Here is a 22,715-nt window from a genome sequence, read left to right on the forward strand (position 1 = left end):
CTCCATGCTGACCGCTCCAGCGTCCCCGGTCTGGCATGGGCGATTGCATTCGCCATCTTTCTCCCGGAGTCACTCTGATGCTGGCAGAAGTAGTAGTAGAGAATCCCCGAGGAGCGGAGGTCCGGGACAAAATAAGGCCCCCGAGGAGTGGGTACCTTAGGCTTCCTTATAGGTGGTAGACAACCCCAAGGGGTAGACAGGAGCAAGGCAAAGTCCCCGAGGAGTGGGTACCTTAGGCGTCCTTGTTGGTAGTTGGTAACCCTGGAGGGTGTAGAGAAGCAGGCAAGGCCCCCGAGGAGCGGGTACCTAAGTCGTCCTGGAGCAAGAATACACAGAGTGGAGGTGTCTGGTAACATACAGAGATCAGCTTGGAGGATTCCTTGCTAACTCGTATTAGGAATTGTGAATGGAGTTTAAATATCAGAGCTTATGATGTCATGCGGTGGGGACGCCCCCGAGGTTCCCGCCATGACGCTCGTAAAGGACGGGGCTGTGCGTGCATGCCCTAGATGACTCTGGGAGAAAGATGGCGAACGCCATCGCCCATGCCGGACCAGGGACACCGGAGGGGTCGGCGTAGAAAAGCGGAAGCAGCCATCTTCCCAAAAGGAACTGAGTCAGGCAGAAATGAGCAATATAGGGCGCAGCCGTCTGCGACCGATGGGCGCAACAGTACCCCCCTTCCAAGGGCCCCGCCCAGGGGGTTTTTGCTTATGAGGATGAGACTGATGGAAGCAACGGATCATGTCTTTATCCAGGATATTGGCCATGGGCTCCCAGGAGTTCTCCTCCGGTCCGTATCCCTTCCAGGAGATAAGGTACTCCCATCGTTTATCTCTTTTGCGTACATCCAGTATATCATCAACGGTATACGCAATATCCTCTTCGGCATCAAGCGTTGCTGGCTCTGGGGCTTTGTTGGAAAACTCAGACAGGATGAGAGGTTTCAGTAGTGCCACATGGAGTGGTAGTACTCACTCCATTTCTGTCTCTGCATTGTCTCATCTCTCTCTACTTAGATCCTCCGCCTACCCAGCATCGTGGACCACTACCAGATCTACTCTCATTGGCCTTTCCATCTAGGCCTGGATTCTCGGCCTACCCCGCTTCGCGGACCACTACTGGACCCATCTCCCTCTCGGGACCTGGTGAGACTGTGTAACTGCTCTGCAGCCTTCAGACGGAACTTTGCCATCAGACACCTCCTCTTCTGGCTGGGATCATTGCCCGTTCCTCGGGCTACCATCAAATTTGCAGTATAATAAAGACTAATTTTCTCTGTGTCCATCTCTGCTTGGAGCTAGCCTATTGCTGCAAGTCCCTGCAGGGCTCCGCCCTGTGGGTGGTGCCATCTCTTGCAGCGACCATGGGTCTACACCTCAATGTCCAAAATACAACAATGGCCTCACATAAGGTGTGATGTGTGACACTACGGAAAGTCCTATCCCAATTGTGCAGTAAATAAGAGCTCCCACACTCACTTTTAGCAGCTGTTACAGCCATTGCCAGACCCCAAGAAACCCTGGACCCATATGGCCATGGACTTCATCACTGACTTACCTCTCTCTAATGGCTGTACTTCCATTTGGGTTGTAGTGGACTGATTCTCCAAGATGGCTCATTTTATACCTATCCCTAGACTTCTATCAGTGTCAGAATTGGCTTGTCTCTTTTTCCAGCATATCTTCTGACTCCATGGCTTACCTGAACACATTGTCCTAGATCGAGTACAATTCACAAATCGCTTCTTGAAAAACCTGTGCAAAAAGTTTGGAATCTCTTTGGACTTCTCATCCTCATACTACCTACAAAATAATGGACAGATGGAGAGAACCAACCAAATCCTTAAGGGATTCTGAGAGCCTACATAAATAAATGGCAGGATGATTGGGCACCTCTCCTCCCCTGGGTAGAATTCTGCCATAACGACCACGTTGGGGACCCCATGGGATCATCTCCATTCCAGATCCTATATAGCAGACATCCACGGGTGCTACTTCCTATTCTGGTAACAGCTCCATGCCCCACAGTCAATGCCATGACCTACAACCTTCGAGAGTTGTAGCAAAAGATCCATCAACTTCTTACCGCAGCTGCTGAGAGATACAAGAAAGAAGTGGATAAAAGGCATCGGCCGGCACCTCATCTCAAACCTGGTATGGTTGAGTACCCACAACCTACGGCACAAGAATCCTTCTACGAAGTTTTCACTGTGTTTCGTTAGGCCATTCCCAATCCTTCGTCAAAGGGTCCAGTGTCTTATCAATTAAAAATACCACCTACTCTCAAAGTCCACATTTACCATGTCTCGCGTCTCAAACCTCTATTCCTGTCATGGCCCTCCTGACGTCCTCCCAACCCTGTGGAGGTAACTTTGGAGGAGAACACGGAGTATGAATTCAGGAGATCCTCAACTGCATGCAAATACGGAGCAGACTCCACTACTTTATATCATGAAAGGACTTCAGCTCTGAAGAAAACACTTGGGAACACGCCTCCAATGTCCAAGCCCCCGACTCACTAAGGAGTTTCCTTGACACTTTCCCCAGAAGCCTAAGCCAAGAGGCCTGGGGAGGAGGTTAGAAGTGAGGGTACTATAACTTTTGGCTGGTCGTGGGGATGTCCCGCAACCGGCTGCACTCACCCCAGGATGCCAGTAGCCCACCCCGACACCATGCTTCCTCCTGCATAGCAAGGATGCTGCCAGTTGCTGCCTTCCTCCACCCGCCTTTGCTGTCTCTCGGTGCACCAACTTATGAAAGCCCCATGGCGGGAAAGCCCTGCTGCAGCATCTCATCATGACATCTAACTGCCTGCCCCAATCTTGGCCTGGAACCGGATACCGTTGACCTCTGCCCATGTCTCAACTTCACTTGATCACTTCTTGCAGGACCCTCACCTAAATCCTGCTGGCCTCTGGAACCCAAAGGCTCAACCTATGGGGAATAAGGCTGGTATGGGTGAAGCCCCAGCTCCAGTCCCAGTGAGAGCAAGTCCAGCAGCTGTCACCGTGGGCCTAGCAGGTACATCTGCTAGGCTGCATCCACCATACCACAGCCCAAGGGCTCACATCTGTGATACTCCCCTCCCCATCTATAGTTGTCTTTCCTGTTTCACCCTAACCAGTAAATGGAGTTCTTCATACCTGCAGCAGCCTCCTCTGCTGCTCAGGGCCTCTTAAATCTTGCAAAATCTATGAGGCCCCATAAAGCTCCTACCACAAAACAATAGTTCACGGGGAGTATTATGCATGTTTCTCCTTCATGTCTCATCACGACAGATTGTAGGAAAGCTCTGAGAAACTATAATCTGATTTTTATTTTGGAAGCTGTCAATTGTTAGCGGAGTGACTCTCTACCTCCTCCTGCCCCCCCCCCCCCTGGCATGAGCTGTGTTAGCAAATATGGCACAAACTGGAAATGATGTCACAAGAGACTCCCAATCATTGGCCAATCAGATACCAATGTACGAGATGCCATTTGTAACATCATTTCCCACCTGGGCTGTTCCAGGAAGTGGAACTGTGGGAGGACAAACCTGCAAGGTTACTTTTACCCAAGGCAGCCCTGTCCTGTGCTATCTAGACAGACTTCGTATGCACCAGGCGCTGAATGGCAAACACCGGTCGGAAGTCCAGATTGTGTTTGCCCCATCAAGTGCACAGAGTGCAATCAGGGCCGGTGCACATCTCCAGTTCCTCCAGGCTCAATTTGATCTCTTAGCCACTGAAGGCATGATTAAAACACTGCAAGCTCGAGTTATTAATAGCACATGCTACAGCTAAACCTGCGCCTTCGGGGGCAGGATGTCTTTCAGGGAAAGAGCAGGGATGTGTCTGGAATAAATCAGAAATCCAGGCGCATCTGGCTGCGGTGTTTATGCACTGAGGGCAAGTATTGCCCAATCCCCAGAGCCACTCGAGACATTCAAATACCTCAAAGAGGGGCCGGATTGCCAATTAGGTAAAGCAGCACCTGCTAGGGGTGCCTGCTGTCTGGAGAGCGCCCAACATCTTTAAGGGGGGTCAGTTCTAGAGGAGAAAAAGCCACTGCGGATGGAAGAGGTGGCAGTGGCCACCAAATGGGTTGCATATTTGGAGGGGGGGAGGGGAATCCGCCCTTTCCTCTGAGGGGGGACCCCCCTCTCCCCGTGCCTGCTTCTAGGAACCCATAAGAAGTGATTCTGGCACTGCCTCAAAGGTATTAATAATGTACAAGAAGCAAACCTTTTGTATGAGGCTCCAAAGGGGGAGAGTCAGGAGTAATATCAGCAAATATTTCTTCACTGGATGCATGGAACGGCCTCGGAGCGGAGAAAAAAAGAGTAGCAGAATTCAGCAAAGCCTGTTACAAGCAGAGAGGACCCCCTAGTTGTGAAGAAGGGAGTGCAAAAGTGAAGCTGAACTGGGGCAGGCTAGATGGGCCCTACGGTCCTTATCAGCCATCAAATTCTGTTACTAGAGAGAGAGGGGGGCAGCTGAAGCCCAGGACCTGCGGGCTTTCAAAAGTTAATAATCCTCATTCCGACACTTCCTCTACTCAAGATTTCTCTCTTTCTATATTGTTCTGGCTCTGGTCTAGGCCAGACGTAGGGTCACCAGCTGGATTCAGCTTTCCCTGACAAAAAAAGAGCCAGTCCCAGCTTTTCCCCCTTGTCTCCCTGGTCTTCAAGCTCCCACTTTTCTTAGGGAGATCAGGATTTAGACCGTGCCATGGGGTAAAACCAGGAGCAGATCAGCCTGTCAGGAGCATTTTGACCAGAGTATCCAAGCAAGCACTGAAAGTCAACGTGCAAAGGGTTGGAGAGAGTTAGGAGGGCATGGAGTGATGGATTTACTTGTCCAAAACCTTCACACAGTAGTTTCCTCACCTTTGTCACTGCCACGGCACAGGCCTGGCCGAAGATCTCTATTAGCTGCTGCCGCCCGAAGCGATAATCTTCCAGTAACTCCTTCTCAATGGCTTCTGCCTCTTCTTTGCTAGAAAGCAAGAGGAAAAGGATTTATGGGCTGAGGATAAGCATTGGATCCAGGAGGTGCTGAGCATCTCACGGTGTCCATCAGATTATAAAGCATGAGATAACAGAATAAAAAGTGAGACCACAGCCACTGTCTAATGGAAGAAGAGAGGCGAAGAAGTTCCCCCTCTGAATCTTTTAATTTGCCTTTTCAGGAAGGAAATAAGAGTGAGACAAGAAGAAGGCCTCAAGCTGGCCACCTCATGGCACTATGGGCAATGTGTTCCTCTCAGAAAGCAATTTTGATGCCGTCTGCAATCGCTCATCCTAGAGAAAGAAAACATGTTGGGCAGTATAAGAGGCTGTGACCCCCCCCGTCTGTGTCTCGTTCCCCCACCCCCGATTAATCACTCTGAACTCAGCTCAGGAGGAGGCCATGGCTCAGCATCACAGATTTGCCTTCGCTAAAATAAAGACATTGAAAAACAAAGAAGGTGAAAGTAGTGCAGTGGTGACGGGCAAAGCACAGAGACCGACACCTCCCAGGCCCTTCCCCGGGATTAGCAGCCCCTGTTCCCATCCAGGGGAGCTCTGCTCCTCCGAGAGCTCCTGCAGCAAAGTCAGGACTGAACTGAAATCTCAGCATAACAGGGTCAGAATGAGACATAAAAAGCGCGCAATCCAAACTTGAGACAGCTGGGAGAGATCTGGGGAATGAGCCTTCCCGGTTTACCCTGTACTTATTAGCAACTTAGGGCAAGTTTTTCTGTGCAAGAAAGCAAGTCCAGGTATCAGCCAACCTGAATATCATGCACTGTGCAAAGGGTCTGCTGAGGGCCAATGCTTTACCTTTCATGGGAGGTTTCATCCGCCCACACGGGCCCGGGTACGGGTTTGTGTCCTCAGTGGGCTCAGGTGGTAGGACGTCATCCCACGGCCAGCCCTCACCTCATATTCTACAGATTTTCAATCTCACTTTAAAGTGCAAGAAGAGACCGTCCTCGGCTCCTCAGCTCATGGCTCTCATCTTACGTTTGATTTTACAAAGGGGAGGAGCACCAAAACATCACACAAAACAAAAATACTAAATATATTTTTATGTAGTTTGTTTTAAAAGGATACTCCAAAAAAACATCAAGTGATCCTGTCAGCAGCTATTACCCGTTTGCAAAATGAAAGCAAATTAATCATAAAATCTATCTAAGGAGGATAACGAGAAACCCACCCTTCACATTTTCCAAAAATCCACCCCACAAAAAGAGCAGGAAAAACTCTGTATAGTCCTGGGGGGGAAAAAAACAGGATTATTTTAAATTACTTTGGCAACACACCACATGCAAAATTGTCAGGCCAATGAAGTAATCTGAAGATGGACTTTTTTTTACGCTATTTTTTGGGTGGCACAAAACAAAAAAGTAGGAAGTCGTTCCTGATCCTTTGCTTCCCTCTAGTGGTCGCAAACCTGAACTGCCCCTCAAGCTGCAAGGAAGGATGAGAAGGTAAGCTACGTGGACGGACTTATTAGAGAGGAGTCACTGAACACAGACCTGAGTCACAAATCCTGCCTTCACAGTCCTGGGGCATCAAGAGAGCCCTTAAAGCAGAGAGCAAGGACAGCATATTTAAAGCAATCCCACTAAAGAACCAACAAAACATTTCATTAAACTGTAGCACAAAAACTAACCCCTGGATCTGCGGTGCCCCGTGTCCCATTATCGACCACTTTGGAAACACCCAACAGGTGACCAGTAAAAGAGAAAGGAGAGGGACCGAGGGGCTTCTGGGTTTTTTTTTTGTTTTTTTTTAGCAACCAATTAATTCAACGTTTTGTTGTTACTGTTAAAGAAAAGAGAAGGATTTCAGAAAGCTGTCCTCTGCTTGTTCTGGCAAAATTAAAAACTGCTAAGGGAGGCCGCAGAGTGGTCCCGCACCCTCTCACCCGTCACCCCAATTCCTGATTCTAATAGAGAAACATGGACCAACATTCTTGCATAAAGGATTTCTCTCCTCAATTAAATGACACCTAAAAGCCCATTTTTAGGCTGTTTTTAAATCTTCAACCCTGATTCTTGGTCTCCCCGAAATCTCATTTATCCTGTTTGTATGTATTCACTAGATTGTAAGCTCCAGGGCGCAGAGACTGTCTCTTGTATGTGTGTGTATCTATACAGTGCTCTGTGTAGCTGCTAGCACTATGGTATAAGTTGTTTTAAGCAAACACAGACACCCACTCTCCCTCACACACATGCAGACACAGATACATACATATATACACAGATCTATGTACACACGCAAGCGCACACACACAAACACGCACACACAAATGCAGACAGATATATAAATATATATACGCAGACCTATGTGCAAACACGCACGCACACGCACACACGTGCAAACACACATGCAGACACAGATATATACTTATATATGCTGACCTATGTGCACACGCACACACACACATGTGCGCACACACATGCAGACACAGATATATACATATATATATATGCAGACCTATGTGCACATGCACACACACACGTGCACACACACATGCAGACACAGATATATACATATATATATATATGCAGACCTATGTGCACACGCACACACACATGTGCACACACACATGCAGACACAGATATATACATATATATATATATATGCAGACCTATGTGCACAAGCACACACACACGTGCACACACACATGCAGACACAGATATATACATATATATATATGCAGACCTATCTCCACACGCACACACACACGTGCACACTCACATGCAGACACATATATATACATATATATATATGCAGACCTATGTGCACATGCACACACACACACGTGCACACACACATGCAGACACAGATATATACTTATATATGCAGACCTATGTGCACACGCACACACACACATGTGCACACACACATGCAGACACAGATATATAAATATATATATATATATGCAGACCTATGTGCACATGCACACATACACGTGCACACACACATGCAGACACAGATATATACATATATATATATGCAGACCTATCTCCACACGCACACACACACGTGCACACTCACATGCAGACACATATATATACATATATATATATGCAGACCTATGTGCACATGCACACACACACACGTGCACACACACATGCAGACACAGATATATACTTATATATGCAGACCTATGTGCACACGCACACACACACATGTGCACACACACATGCAGACACAGATATATAAATATATATATATATATATGCAGACCTATGTGCACATGCACACATACACGTGCACACACACATGCAGACACAGATATATACATATATATATATATGCAGACCTATGTGCACACACACATGCAGACACAGATATATACATATCTATATATATATATATGCAGACCTATGTGCACACGCACACACACACATGTGCACACACACATGCAGACACAGATATATAAATATATATATATATATATATGCAGACCTATGTGCACAAGCACACACACACGTGCACACACACATGCAGACACAGATATATACATATATATATATGCAGACCTATCTCCACACGCACACACACACGTGCACACTCACATGCAGACACATATATATACATATATATATATGCAGACCTATGTGCACATGCACACACACACACGTGCACACACACATGCAGACACAGATATATACTTATATATGCAGACCTATGTGCACACGCACACACACACATGTGCACACACACATGCAGACACAGATATATAAATATATATATATATATATGCAGACCTATGTGCACATGCACACATACACGTGCACACACACATGCAGACACAGATATATACATATATATATATATATGCAGACCTATGTGCACACACACATGCAGACACAGATATATACATATCTATATATATATATATATGCAGACCTATGTGCACACGCACACACACACGTGCACACACACATGCAGACACAGATATATACATATATATATATGCAGACCTATGTGCACATGCACACACACACGTGCACACACACATGCAGACACAGATATATACATATATATATATGCAGACCTATGTGCACATGCACACACACTCGTGTACACACACATGCAGACACAGGTATATACATATATATATATGCAGACCTCTGTGCACACGCACACACACACATGTGCACACACACATGCAGACACAGATATATACATATATATATATATGCAGACCTCTGTGCACATGCACACACACTCGTGTACACACACATGCAGACACAGATATATACATATATATATATATATATATGCAGACCTCTGTGCACATGCACACACACAGATAAAGGAATGCAAACTTGCCACAACTCAAAGCGCCCCAGCACCTCCCAACCTTCCTTCCCAGAAGCTTTCTCCAGAGTAAAACGGGAAGACATTTTTCATAATCAAAGCTTAAACGGGTCACAGAAGAAGCCCAACAATTTGCAAAAAATGCTCCTGTTCTCATCTTTTTTTTTTTTTTTTTTTAAGATTAGACTGTTAACTGCACAGGCAACCAAACTTATTGTGAAATTTCAGAAACATTTTCAAAAACATTTTTTCTATAATTAAAATGAAGTTCAGTGTCAAAAATCTGAGAAATAGTTTGAGAATATAGAAATATGGGGTGTTTGGGATCGTATATGACTGCTAACTAGATGGTGTGCCAGTTGCTACCTGTAACAATTAAGCCTTGATACTGTTAATGCAACTCCATCATTGCTCTCTGCTTCAACGGCAGTGGGAAAAGGGGAATCTGATTCAGACAGCAACCAACGAGGGTCCTGACGTTTGCAGTTTGGGAAACAAATAAACACGGGGGCAACTACCCTTAATCACTAAGCCTGATACTTTTGATGCAACTCCAACATTGCTCTCTGCTTTCACGGCAACAGTTAAGGGAAATTGGATTCAAACAGCATCCGACGGCCCTGACTTTAACGGTCTGGTAAACTGATAAGCATGGGGGTAGCCTGCACAGGGCAGCAGATACTGGCATAAGCTTGCTGGGCAGACTGGGTGGATCATTTGCTCCTTTTCTGCTGTCATTTCTGTGTTAACAAGTCACCTAAATTCACTGTGACAAACATTATACACATATAACCCAATAATAAAAATACAACTTTATTGAAATAAGGAACATTTTTCAGAAATTTCACATATATTGTTCCCTCGCTGGATAAACTATTTTTTTTGTACGTTAATTAATTCATTTCCCATAAGCATTCAGTCTTTGGTGCCTTTGCTAGCGGCCCCTTAGTGCCAGCTGTGGCCACATTAGTGTCGTCCGTGATCTGAATTGGAGGGAAATCATTTCACGCAGGTCACCCACATTAGCCATTGGGTCACAGTGCTGACAAAAGAGCCGTGCCACCTACTCTATTATAAAAAAAAAAAAAAAAAAAGGTTCTAACGCAGGCAAACACCATTATGGAAAGTGCCCACGTGTCCCGCGGTCCTTTCAGAATCAAAGCGCTTGTAATTAGCTGCATTACCGGTACAGCCGCGTGAATCAATCGCCCCTTTCTGCAGGCTGGTGCAGGAGACGGTTCTGCTGCTTCATTAGGGCAGTATTGATCCCTTCCGGGGAGCTCTGCTTCACGCATGTCTGCAGCTGGGCCTCAGGGAAGGGAAAGGGAAGGAGGTCACCTGGGGTGACGGGAAGCTGAGGTGCCAAGGAGGGAGCACAAGGGCAAGGCTATAAATGCCACTTGAAGGAGCCCTGCTCTCCTCGCCCGAGACCCATCCTGCAAACCCCCTTCTTGTATTAGTGCCTTCAGTACGGATCCCGTACCAGGGCTTCCCAAACGTTTAGCCAATGTTGACCCCACTTTAGCCCTTGAAAATTCACACGACCCCCAGAGGACGCCCAAGCCTAATCCGTGGGGGGGGGGGGGGGGGGGGGGTTCGCCTCCAACAATCCCTCCCGCTCACCATTCCTGCACTCCAACCGATCCCCCCTCTCTCAACCTCTGCCCCTCCAGCTGATCCCCTCTTACATCCCCCAGTTCCTCTCCCCTTCCCAGCCTAGCCGCTCGCTCATCCTCCCCACTGAACCTCTCACCTCCAAGCCATTTTTGTAACCCCAATTGATCATCTGTCATCCCTCTCTCTTTTCTCACAAACCTCCCCAATTGATTCTCTCACCCCTAGCTCCACTCTTGCACCCCCCCCCCCCTCACCTTCCATAGCCAATCCCTCTCCCACTGATCCAACCCTCAAACCGTTCCTGTATCTGATCCCTCCCTTCAAACAGCCCCCATCCCACACATCCCCTTGACTAGGATCAGCAGCAGCATTTTCCTTTGGGCCTCAGGTGATAAGTGGATGACAGCTAGTGGGAAGAGAGGGCAGGCTGATGATGACAGGGCAACATTTTTCTCTTAGGTAAGTTCAGTGATGGGAGAGGATAGAGAAGAAGGGACAATCTGCACAGACCTGTGCACACTCTGCCCACTCTTCCCCAATGGCTGGTCCAATGCCTGATGTTGATCTGCAAATGGCAGCAGCATCAGTAATGAAAGTCAGCACAGGATCTGTGAGGCAGTAAAAGCTCACAGGCCCTGCTGTGGCCCCAGTCCCTCCTCACACGTGGCTTCCTGTTAACGTGGAAACTCAAGCGAGGGCGGGACCACTGCAGGACCTGAGAGTGCACGCCAGCTCAAAGATCCCATGCTGGTTTCCACTACTTCTGCTGCTGGTGATGACTGGAGAGGACTGCCCTGTGAGGCCTTTGTGACCCCGGCTGGAGGTTTTGTGACCCCATTTTGGGAAGCTCTGGCCTATACCTTGCCTGGACTGCCAGGTCGGTGCTGGGAACCCACGCTCTTCCCGGAGCTCCACCCCCCCTCCGGGGACTGTTATCAGGGCCTTTGTCAGTACAATCAATGGCCAGCTCCTCCCTGAGTGTGCTCCTCAGACATAGTCATTAACTCCCTATAAGGTCTGCTCACCCAGTCAGGGTCAGCTCCAGGGCAAATGGCGCCCTGGACGAAAAGTGCTCCCACCCACTTGATGGTGCCCCCTCCCAATACTGGGATTCTCTTTAACTGCCCTCCCCCATTAAATACACCCCCCCCCAATCAAGGACCCTCCACAGCCCCAGTATGAACCCCCAGACCTCTCCCCCGCACACATACACAGCATTCCTTGGTAGTTTTATGGTCCCCCTCCCACCCCCCTGGATCAACTGGCCCCTTCTTACCTAAAAGAGACTTCTTGGTAGTCGAGTGACAGCCCCGAGTGCCCCCTAGTTTGGAGCCATTTTGGAAAATGGATTCAACCAGCCCAGAGGTAGGGGGCACTCCAGGCTGAAATAAGACTTCCAGGGAGTCTTATTTTATGTAAGCAGGGGAGAGGAGGTGTAGGGGATCCAGGGGAATGGAAAGGGTGGGGGGCACTAGACTACTACCAGGGAGTGTTCTTTGAGGTAAGTTGGGGGGGAGGGGGGTAGGGCGCGGGAGAGGATCCACCATGGCCACACTGGGGCTCTTTTTGGCCGCAGCTGATTGGCGTTTGCCGCAGTGGGATGGGATCCGCCATGGCCATACTAGGATTCTCTTATCCCGCCACAGCGAGACTCTCTTCCATTGTGGCAGGATGAGTGATGCTGGTATGCCCAGGGCGTCCACCAGCAATCATGCAGCTCACCCTAACCCAACGCTGGCTCTACATCCAATCAAAGACCATTTACTCCTGTGCTTCTCAAGCCTGTCCTGGTGACCTCACGACCAGTCGGGTTTTCAGGATATCCACTAGGAATATGCTTGAGATACATTTGCATACACTGGAGACCTAGCATATGCAAATTTATCTCATATATATTCTTTTTTTTTTTTTTTTTTCAGAGGAAAGCATGCTTTAGAACAAGAGATTATCAAATATGGTCCCAAGGGTGGATAGACTCGGGAGTTACATTACAAAATACAGAAAAGATGGTGGGTGCATGAAATGCACTCCCTGGGGAAGTGGTGGAGGCAAAAGCAGAGAACCTGGGATAGACAGAGAGGATCCCTAATGGTGAAGACGTGAGGGGGAAGTCAGAGGTTTGTGGCATTACCTCAGGAATAAAACTGGGCAGCTGGATGGGACGAATCATCTTTATCTCCTGTCAGATTCTCCATTTCTTCTTTACTCTACATTTATCAGAAACGTAAATCTGGTACCCTGTGTTGTGTTCCCCTAGATCAACACCAGGGGCTACCAAAGACCATCTATCAGATTTTTTTGAAAGTGTAAATAAACCTGGAGATAAGGATGAACCGGTTGATAGAGTATATTTGGATTTTCAGAAGGCATTTGAGAAGATTCCCCTTGCGTGGTTCCTGGGGAAATGAAAAAGTCATGGGATAGGAGGCAGCGTCCTATTATCAGGCGCTTAATATTAATTTATTCACTCCTTCACTTATTGCGGACTCGGCCCTTCACTGCCACATGTCAGTGAAAGGACAGATCACTTTTCAGAACGCTGTCCTGAAAGGGGATTGGTCCTTTTCACTGACAAATGTCAGTCGAAAGGACCAATTGGGAACAGCCTTTTTTGGCCGCTCAGATCTGTGCTGGCGTTAATTTCTGAGCTTACAAATGTGCGGATTGGGCTCACATTTTTTCATCTGCATTGAGGGGAATACATAATAGTGCTCATCAACATGAATTTACATGTGATGAGCGCTGTTGTCTACGCGGGCGGTGGGGCGCGCGTTTTGGACGCGCTAACCCCGTTTTGCATCGGGAGTTATGGCCGTGTGCCCAAAACGCGCGTCCAACCATGTGTTGAGCTGTGTGCTGCAGCCAGCGCACAACACTACATCGGCCTGATTATTAGCCAGGTAGACTAGGGAAAGCCATTGCTATCCCTGAGAGTAACAAGAAATCGCTGTCAGGGCCTTGTGTCCTGGATTGGCCACTGTTGGAGTACGGCTTGATGGACCTTGTTCTGACCTGGCGTGGCATTTCTTATGATGTTCTAAAGTCCAAAATGGCCCATTCAGTCTGCTCAGTGGTCATTGGTCCCCTTTGAGTAGATGTGCACACAAATTCCCATCTGGGATCCATCATCCCCTCCAGATCTCCCTGTGTGTCTTTTAGGGTTGCAGCTGCTGCTCCATGTAGGTTGTCCCCATGACTTCTAGGAAGCACAATGCAGTCATGTCACTGCTGCTCTGTGCAGATTACCCCAGTGCTTCATTACCATTCTCTTGCCACTAGGGATCCTCTGTGCTTATCCCATGCTTTTTTGAAATACATTACTGTTTTTGTCCCCTCTGTATCCTCTGGGAAGGCGTTCCAGGCACCCACTATCCTCTCCATGAAAAAATTATATCCTGGCATAGTTCCTGAGTCAATCCCCTTGGGGCTCAACATGATGACCCCTAGTTCTAGGCCTTCTTTTCCTTTGAAAAAGATTTGCTTCTTATTTATTATTTGGATTTATTACCTGCCTTTGTGAATAAGGAAGTCACTCAGTTTTGCATTAATACCTTTCAGGTATTTAAATGTCTCTGTCTTATTCCCCACAACTCCCCTCTCTTCTAGAGTATACACATTGAAGTCCTTCAGTCTCGTCTCACAGGGCTTCTGAATCAAACCGTGCCTCATCTTGGTTGCCTCTCTCTGGACCGTCTCTGGCCTTTCCATGTCCTTTCTGAGATAACGGCCTCCAGAATGAGCACGGTAGTCCGGGGGAGGCTTTACCAATGCCTAACAATATGGCTCTTCTGATATCAAACAGGCCAGAAGCAAAATGGCTCTTAAGGTTGTCAAATCAGCCAGAATAATCTAATCATACGCCAGGCATGACCTTAATTTTTCATGTTGCATGTAAAAGTTCTTACTGTAAATTGTTCATTGTATATTACATAGATACATTGTTTGCAGTACTTAAAGTTTTAAACTTAGAAGTCCCTGCAGTTCATCAGAAGAGGAAGAATTCATTCATGAAAAGTGCACAGCTCGTTGAAAAGCTTTACGATCCAATCCGAGTCACGGCCTAATAATGCCAGCCGGTATCGCCTCGCCTACTGACACCAGAGGCGATGCCTTCCATCAGGGGACAGATATCATGCCAACGGGCATGTTCTCTCAAAGTCTGAAAGACTGATTTGACAAAGAGCCATGTTACTTGTTGGGCCTGACGGAGACCCGCAGATAATTGACTGACTCTATACTTGCTTAAAAACTCTTTTACTGCCTCATTGGTTATCTATTTTGCTGTCTTGATGACTGTACCTGTTCTGTGCTGGCTGGTTTTCCCTGCGATTATCTGCATGTGCCTTGTTGAAAAAACCTGTTAAAAAAATAAAGAGTATCAAAAAAAACAAACAACCAAAAAACAGAGCCATTTTGCTTGGGGCCAGTTTGATAACAGAAGAGCCATATTTGTTTATGAGACCAGGCTGACCTTATTCTTTCTAAATATTCTTTCTTCACTTCTGTTTGTTGAACGATTGAAACTTAGCTGTCAAGTATTCGGCCACTTCCCTAAGCTTTCTCTGATGACTTCTTAATTCTTTCTACTGCTTGGGGTGTATCCACACCATTGAAAATCTTACTGTCATTTGGATCAAAGACAAACTTGTCCCTTTCACTCCTCTGCCAAAATTGCTCAGAAAGATATTGACCAGAACCGGTCCCAGTCCTTCAGGTACCTCATTTTCCAGAAAAAAAAAAAAAAAAGCAAGGCAATGGCCATTCAGCCAGGCCTTCCCTTAGTCTGTTTGTTATAATCGCACACAATGCTACAGCTATTGTTATTGTCCAATGTACTTGTTAGTGCACTAAAACTGATTGTAATCCGCTTTGAGACCATTCCTGGAAAAAAAAAAAAGCAGACTATCAAATGTGTGTAAAAAAATTTACAACTTTCTCCACTTACCCCTCCCCCTCCTCAGGGTGAGTTCCATTTACCACCACCTAACCTCTTACTAGCTAAAAATCACTGGACTATAACCATCTCATAATGGCAAAAGAAGAATCGTGGGGTGGAAAGACATTACTGCATTCAAAAAGAAAACGTTACTGCAGCAAATCGCGCCACCTTCTCCAGCCCATGAGAAGACAAACCAAGCTTTGCATGGGGGTTCAAGGGTCTTGCATGGAGGCTATAAGAGAGGACTGAGACAGAAAACTAACCATGAAATCTGCCAGGAGACTGCTCTTAGCATCAGCTCCTTCCCTCTTGCCTTTTGTTGTAAATAAGTACTAGAGACATTACTCAGTCTGATGCAACTTCATCAGGCTGCAAAGCTGTAATTAAAGTAATTTTCTGCCGAAAGCATCAGTACCTGTTCATGTCAACACAGCTGACTCTTGTTTTATTTTGTTATTATGAGAAAAGTGGAAACCCAGGAGATGAGTGCCGGGGCACAGAGCTTGTCACCTCAAGGACTGGATGACTCGGAGGAGAGGCCCAGGGATGCAGAGCCTCTAGGACTCGAGGAGGCATGGACAGGCACGGGGAAACACGGCCTGGGGGGCGCTCAGGGGATGGGCGCAAGGACATGGAGCCTGTCACCTCCAGGACTGGATGATTGAGGGGCTTTCATCTCTTATTTGCCAGCTCAAGCTGTTAGTAGCTATAATGATGCTGCTGACTGCAGGTGGATTCCCAGTTCTCACAGGATGACCTTGGTCTAAAAGAAACCTGAAAGCCGAGTACCTGTTAATCTGCAGAGACATTTCCCAGTCTAGCTGTAGGTGCATTAGCAAGGAAAAATCACCTCCTCCTCCTCCTTCCACCTGTGCCATACCTGCAATGGGAAACGTACAGCACTGGTACAGCAGGAGGCTTGGGGCTCAGCGTCAGCTGCTCACTCCAGAGTCTGCTTGGATAAACCATGCTGAAGAGTCTCCATGAGCTGTCCTACAGAGATCTCAAAGTTTGGCCAACTCCAGTCCTCAGGAAGCACAGACAGACCAGGTTTTCAGGATATCCACGGTGACTGTGGATGAGGAGGGAGATTTTCAGGCAGTGTGTATGCAGATCCATCTCATGCACAGTCATCGTGGATAATCCTGAAAATCAGACCTGTTTGGGTCTTTTTTTGTTGCCCAGAGTTGGCAACAGTGCAGAAAGCGAGGAGGGAGGGGGGTATTAAATCAGTGCTGAGGTAGCACTCCTTCCTCACCCCTTTTTATTATTATTATTATTTTTTTTTTTGGAAACAGCAGAAATGTGGTCCCTCCACAGCAAGGTCCCCCAGCCACCTACCTGACACACCTCCACTGATCGCCAGGTCCATCTTCCGTGGGTCTGGAGAAGCGGGCCAGGATGTGATTCATGCCCCGCTGACACCACAGGCTATGTCCTGCCCTCCCTTGTCCTGCAAGAACTCTGAACCCCCCCCCCTTTCAGGTCCTTCAGGGCAACTACAGAGCAAAGAAAGGCTTCAACTAAAACAGCAGCTTCCTGCTCACCGGCTCAGTCCCAAAATAATTAACTGGGAAAGAAAGGATTTTACCCCTGCAAAATACTGTTAATCAAAGGTTTTAGCTATTAAATCCATGTCGAAAGGGCTTTTCTGTCCTCACAGAGAGCGGGGAAGCTGCGCTCAGACACAATTTTGCTTCATTTTCCAGCTCCTGCTCCATCTTTACTGTCAGTTTCCTTGGCAACGCTGGGCTGCAGGACATTGGGAGGGGGTGGGGAGTGTGAATGAAAGGGGACCTCTGATTGGCTGAAGCTGGAGCAGGGCACTTGAGATTGGGGTTGATCTGCAGACTGCAGGCCCCTCAAACGCGGGTAAGAGTGACGTGAGATCCTGGGGCTCTGTCTCCCAGGCTATGCTCTGTCTCCCAAATGGTAGAACCAATAAATCCAAGACTACACCCTGCCTCTCAGCACCCCTGAGCCACACTCTGTCCCCCAAGGATTCAAGCAATACCTGCAGAGGCTGCAGACCAGGCCCTGCCTGCCAAGGCCTCAGCTCCCAGTGCCACATCCTGCCTGCCAAGGACTCAGCCATGATCCTTGGATTACCCTGCCTCCCAAGGGTGCAACCAATACCTATGATCATGCCCCACCACCCAAGGGTTACATCAGAGGTGGCCAACTCCATTCCTCAAGATCTATGAAAAGATCTGGGGGGGGGGGGGTTGTTTTTTTTATATCCACAATGAATATGCATGAGATAAATTTGCATGCACTACCGCAATTGTATGCAAATCTATCTCATTCATATTCATTGTGGATATCCTGAAAAATAGACTTGTTTGCAGCTCTTTAAGGACTGGGGTTAGTCCACCCATGGCACACGGCCCCCTTCCTGGTTTTCTTTTAAACCTCTCTATCCTCTGATCCTTTTCCTCACCCTTCTCTTCCACACACATTTTATTTGGGGATTTATAGCCTTGCTTCCGTTTAGCACAGTGGTTCCCAACCCTGTCCTGGGGATCCCCAGCCAGTCGGATTTTCAGGATATCCACAATGAATATGCATGAGAGAAAATATGAACATAAAAAATTGCCATGCTGGGTCAAGACCAAGGGTCCATCAAGCCCAGCATCCTGTTTCCAACAGAGGCCAAACCAGGCCACAAGAACCTGGCAATTAACCAAACACTAAGAAGATCCCAAGCTACTGATGCAATTAATAGCAATGATTCTTCCCTAAGTAAACTTGATTAATAGCGTTAATGGACTTCTCCAAGAACTTATCCAAACCTTTTTTGAACCCAGCTACACTAACTGCACTAACCACATCCTCTGGCAACAAATTCCAGAGCTTTATTGTGCGTTGAGTGAAAAAGAAATTTCTCTGATTAGTCTTAAATGTGCTACTTGCTAACTTCATAGAATTCGAAAATGTAAATAACCGAGTCACATCTACTCGTTCAAGACCTCTCATGATCTTAAAGACCTATATCATATCCCCCCTCGGCTGTCTCTTCTCCAACCTGAACAGCCCTAACCTCTTCAGCCTTTCCTCATAGGGGAGCTGTTCCATCCCCTTTATCATTTTGGGCGCCCTTCTCTGTACCTTCTCCATCACAACTATATCTTTTTTGAGATGCGGCGACCAGAATTGTACACAGTATTCAAGGTGTGGTCTCACCATGGAGCGATATAGAGGCATTATGACATTTTCCGTTCTATTAACCATTCCCTTCCTAATAATTCCTAACATTGTTTGCTTTTTTAACTGCTGCAGCACACTGAGCTGACAATTTTAAAGTATCCACTATAATGCCTAGATCTTTTTCTTGGGTGGTAGCTCCTAATATGGAACCTAACATCGTGTATCTACAGCAAGGGTTATTTTTCCCTATATGCAACACCTTGCACTTGTCCACATTAAATTTCATCTGCCATTTGGATGCCCAATCTTCCAGTCTTGCAAGGTCCTCCTGTAATGTATCACAGTCTGCTTGTGATTTAACTACTCTGAATAATTTTATATCATCCACAAATTTGATAACCTCACTCGTCGTATTCCTTTCCAGATCATTTATATATATATATTGAAAAGCACCGGTCCAAGTACAGATCCCTGAGGCACTCCACTGTTTACCCTTTTCTACTGAGAAAATTGACCATTTAATCCTACTCTCTGTTTCCTATTTTTTAACCAGTTTGTAATCCACGAAAGGACATCGCCTCCTATCCCATGACTTTTTAGTTTTCATAGAAGCCTCTCATGAGGGATTTTGTCAAACGCCTTCTGAAAATCCAAATACACTACATCTACCAGTTCACCTTTATCCACATGTTTATTAACCCCTTCAAAAAATGGAGCAGATTTGTTAGGCAAGACTTCCCTTGGGTAAATCCATGTTGACTATGTTCCATTAAATCATGTCTTTCTATATGCTCTACGATTTTCATCTTGAGAATAGTTTCCACTATTTTTCCCAGCACTGAATTCAGGCTCACTGGTCTATATTTACCCAGATCGCCTCTGGAGCCTTTTTTAAATATTGGGGTTACACTGGCCACCCTCCACTCTTCAGGTACAATGGATGATTTTAATGATAGGTTACAAATTTTAACTAATAGATCAGAAATTTCATTTTTGAGTTCCTTCAGAACCCTAGGATGCATACCATCCGGTCCAGGTGATTTGCTACTCTTTAGTTTGTCAATCTGGCCTACTACATCTTCCAGGTTCACAGTGATTTCGTTCAGTTCATCTGACTCATCACCCCTGAAAACCATCTCCAGAATTGGTATCTCCCCAACATCCTCATTAGTAAACACGGAAGCAAAGAATTCATTTAGTCTTTCTGCAATGGCCTTATCTTCCCTAAGAGCCCCTTTAACCCCTCGGTCATCTAATGGTCCAACCGACTCCCACACAGGTTTCTTGCTTTGGATATATTTTATAAAGTTTTTATTATGAATTTTGCCTCTATGGCCAACTTCATTTCAAATTCTGTCTTCGCCTGTCTTATCAATGTTTTACCCTTAACTTGACAATGCTTATGTTTTATCCTATTTTCTTCAGAAGGATCCTTCTTCCAATTTTTGAAGGATGTTTTTTTGGTTAAAATAGCCTCTTTCACCTCACCTTCTAACCATGACGGTAATCGTTTTGGCTTCCTTCCACCTCTCTTAATGTGTGGAATACATATGGACTGCGCCTCTAAGATTGTATTTTTAAACAATGTCCAAGCATGTTGAACACTTTTAACCTTTGCAGCTGCACCTTTCAGTTTCTTTCTAACAATTTTCCTTATTTTATCAAAGTTTCCCTTTTGAAAGTTTAGTGTTAGAGCTGCAGATTTACTTATTGTCCCCCTTCCACTTATTAGTTTAAATTTGATCATGTTATGATCACTGTTGCCAAGTGGCCCCACCACCGTTACCTCTCTCACCAAATCCTGCGTTCCACTAAGAATTAAATCTAAAATAGCTCCCTCTCTTGTTGGTTCCTGAACCAATTGCTCCATGAAACAGTCATTTATTACATCCAGGAAATTTATGTCTCTAGCAAGTCCTGATGTTACATTTACCCAGTCAATATTGGGGTAATTGAAATCTCCCATTATTATTGCACTGCCAAATTGGTTTGCTTCCCTGATTTCTCTTAGCATTTCATCATCTGTCTGACCATTTTGTCCAGGTGGACTGTAGTATACTCCTATCACTATACTCTTACCCAACACACATGGGATTTCTACCCATATAGATTCTATTGATCATTTAGTCTCTTGTATGATCTTTATCCTGTTGGACTCTATACCCTCCCGGACATAAAGTGCCACACCCCCACCAAGTTGATCCTCCCTATCATTGCGATATAATTTGTACCCTGATATAGCACTGTCCCATTGGTTATCCTCCTTCCACCAAGTCTCTGTGATGCCAATTATGTCAATCTCATCATTTGCTGCTATACACTCTAACTCTCCCATCTTACTTCTTAGACTTCTGGCATTGGCATACAGACATTTCAAAGTGTGTTTTTTGTTTGTTTTAACAACCTGCTTTTTAGTTGTTTGGGATAATTCGGAAATCATTAGCTTTGGTAATTTTTTACATATAGGGATATGGACTATGTTTGCTTTTAATGGAACCTCTCTGTTGGGATGCCCTAACTCTCCTGTTTCATTAGTATCCTTCAAGGATACATTTCTCCGAACCATGCACTGCTGAGTGACTATCGGCTTTCCCCCTTGTTCTAGTTTAAAAGCTGCTCTATCACCTTTTTGAAAGTTAGTGCCAGCAGCTTGGTTCCACTCTGGTTAAGGTGGAGCCGATCCTTTCAGAAAAGTCTCCCCCCTTCCCCAAAAGTTTCCCCAGTTCCTTAGAAAACTGAATCCCTCTTCCCTGTACCATCGTCTCATCCACGCATTGAAACTCTGGAGCTCTGCCTGCCTCTGGGGTCCTGCAAATGGAACAGGAAGCATTTCAGAGAATGCCACCCTGGAGTTTCTGGATTTCAGCTTTCTACCTAAGAGCCTAAATTTGGCTTCCAGAATCTCTCTCCCACATTTTCCTATGTCGTTGGTGCCCACATGTACCACGACAGCCAGCTCCTCCCCAGCACTGTCTATAATCATATCTAGGTGACGCATGAGGTCTGCCACCTTCGCACCAGGCAGGCAAGTTACCAGGCGGTCCTCACGTGCACCAGCCACCCTGCTAGCTACATTTCTAATAATTGAATCACCAACTATGATGGCCGGCCTAACCCTTCCCTCCTGGGCAGTAGTCCTGGGAGACTTGTCCTCAGTGCGAGAGGACAATACATCACCTGGAGAGCAGGTCCTTGCTACAGGATCACTTCCTGCTACACCAGGGTGATGTTTTCCTACTGGGAGACCTTTCTGATCCAAGGCAGCACTGGGGCTGCCAGACTGGATTTGGGACTTGGCTACTATGTCCCTGAAGGTCTCATCAATGTACCTCTCTGTCTCCCTCAGCTCCTCCAAGTCTGCTACTCTAGCTTCCAGAGATTGGACTCGTTCCCCGAGAGCCAGGAGCTCTTTGCACCAAGTGCACACATACAAGCTCTCACCGTCGGGTAAAAAATCATACATGTGACACTCAATGCAAAAGACTGGAAAGTCCCCCTCTTGCTGCTGGACTGCTGCCTTCATCTTAGTTTTATTGAGTTCCTAGTTAAGTTTAAGATACTAAGGGGTAGATTTTAAGAGGCGCGCGAACAGCCTACTTTTGCTTGCGCATCAGACTCAAGCAAAAGTACGCTGGATTTTAGTAGATACGCGCGGAGCCGCGCGTATCCACTAAAATCCTGGATCGGCGCGCGCAAGGCTATCGATTTT

General features: G+C 46.4%; 1 protein-coding gene across 1 annotated transcript in view; it reads right to left on the bottom strand.

The window, feature by feature from the left end:
- The window catches only part of YJEFN3 (YjeF N-terminal domain containing 3), a 51,263-nt gene extending 33,966 nt beyond the window's left edge, over window positions 1-17,297 (bottom strand). Inside the window, exons 1-3 of the mRNA XM_029614129.1 lie at window positions 17,201-17,297; window positions 15,220-15,277; window positions 4,870-4,978 (exon numbers count right to left, since the gene is read on the bottom strand). Of these exons, the coding sequence (XP_029469989.1) occupies window positions 4,870-4,978; window positions 15,220-15,277; window positions 17,201-17,231 (198 nt within the window). The 5' untranslated portion in view covers window positions 17,232-17,297. The remainder of the gene's footprint in view (window positions 1-4,869; window positions 4,979-15,219; window positions 15,278-17,200) is intronic.
- Window positions 17,298-22,715: the final 5,418 nt, after the last annotated feature.

The sequence above is a fragment of the Rhinatrema bivittatum genome, chromosome 8 (assembly GCF_901001135.1).
Source record: "Rhinatrema bivittatum chromosome 8, aRhiBiv1.1, whole genome shotgun sequence".
Lineage (NCBI taxonomy): Eukaryota > Metazoa > Chordata > Amphibia > Gymnophiona > Rhinatrematidae > Rhinatrema > Rhinatrema bivittatum.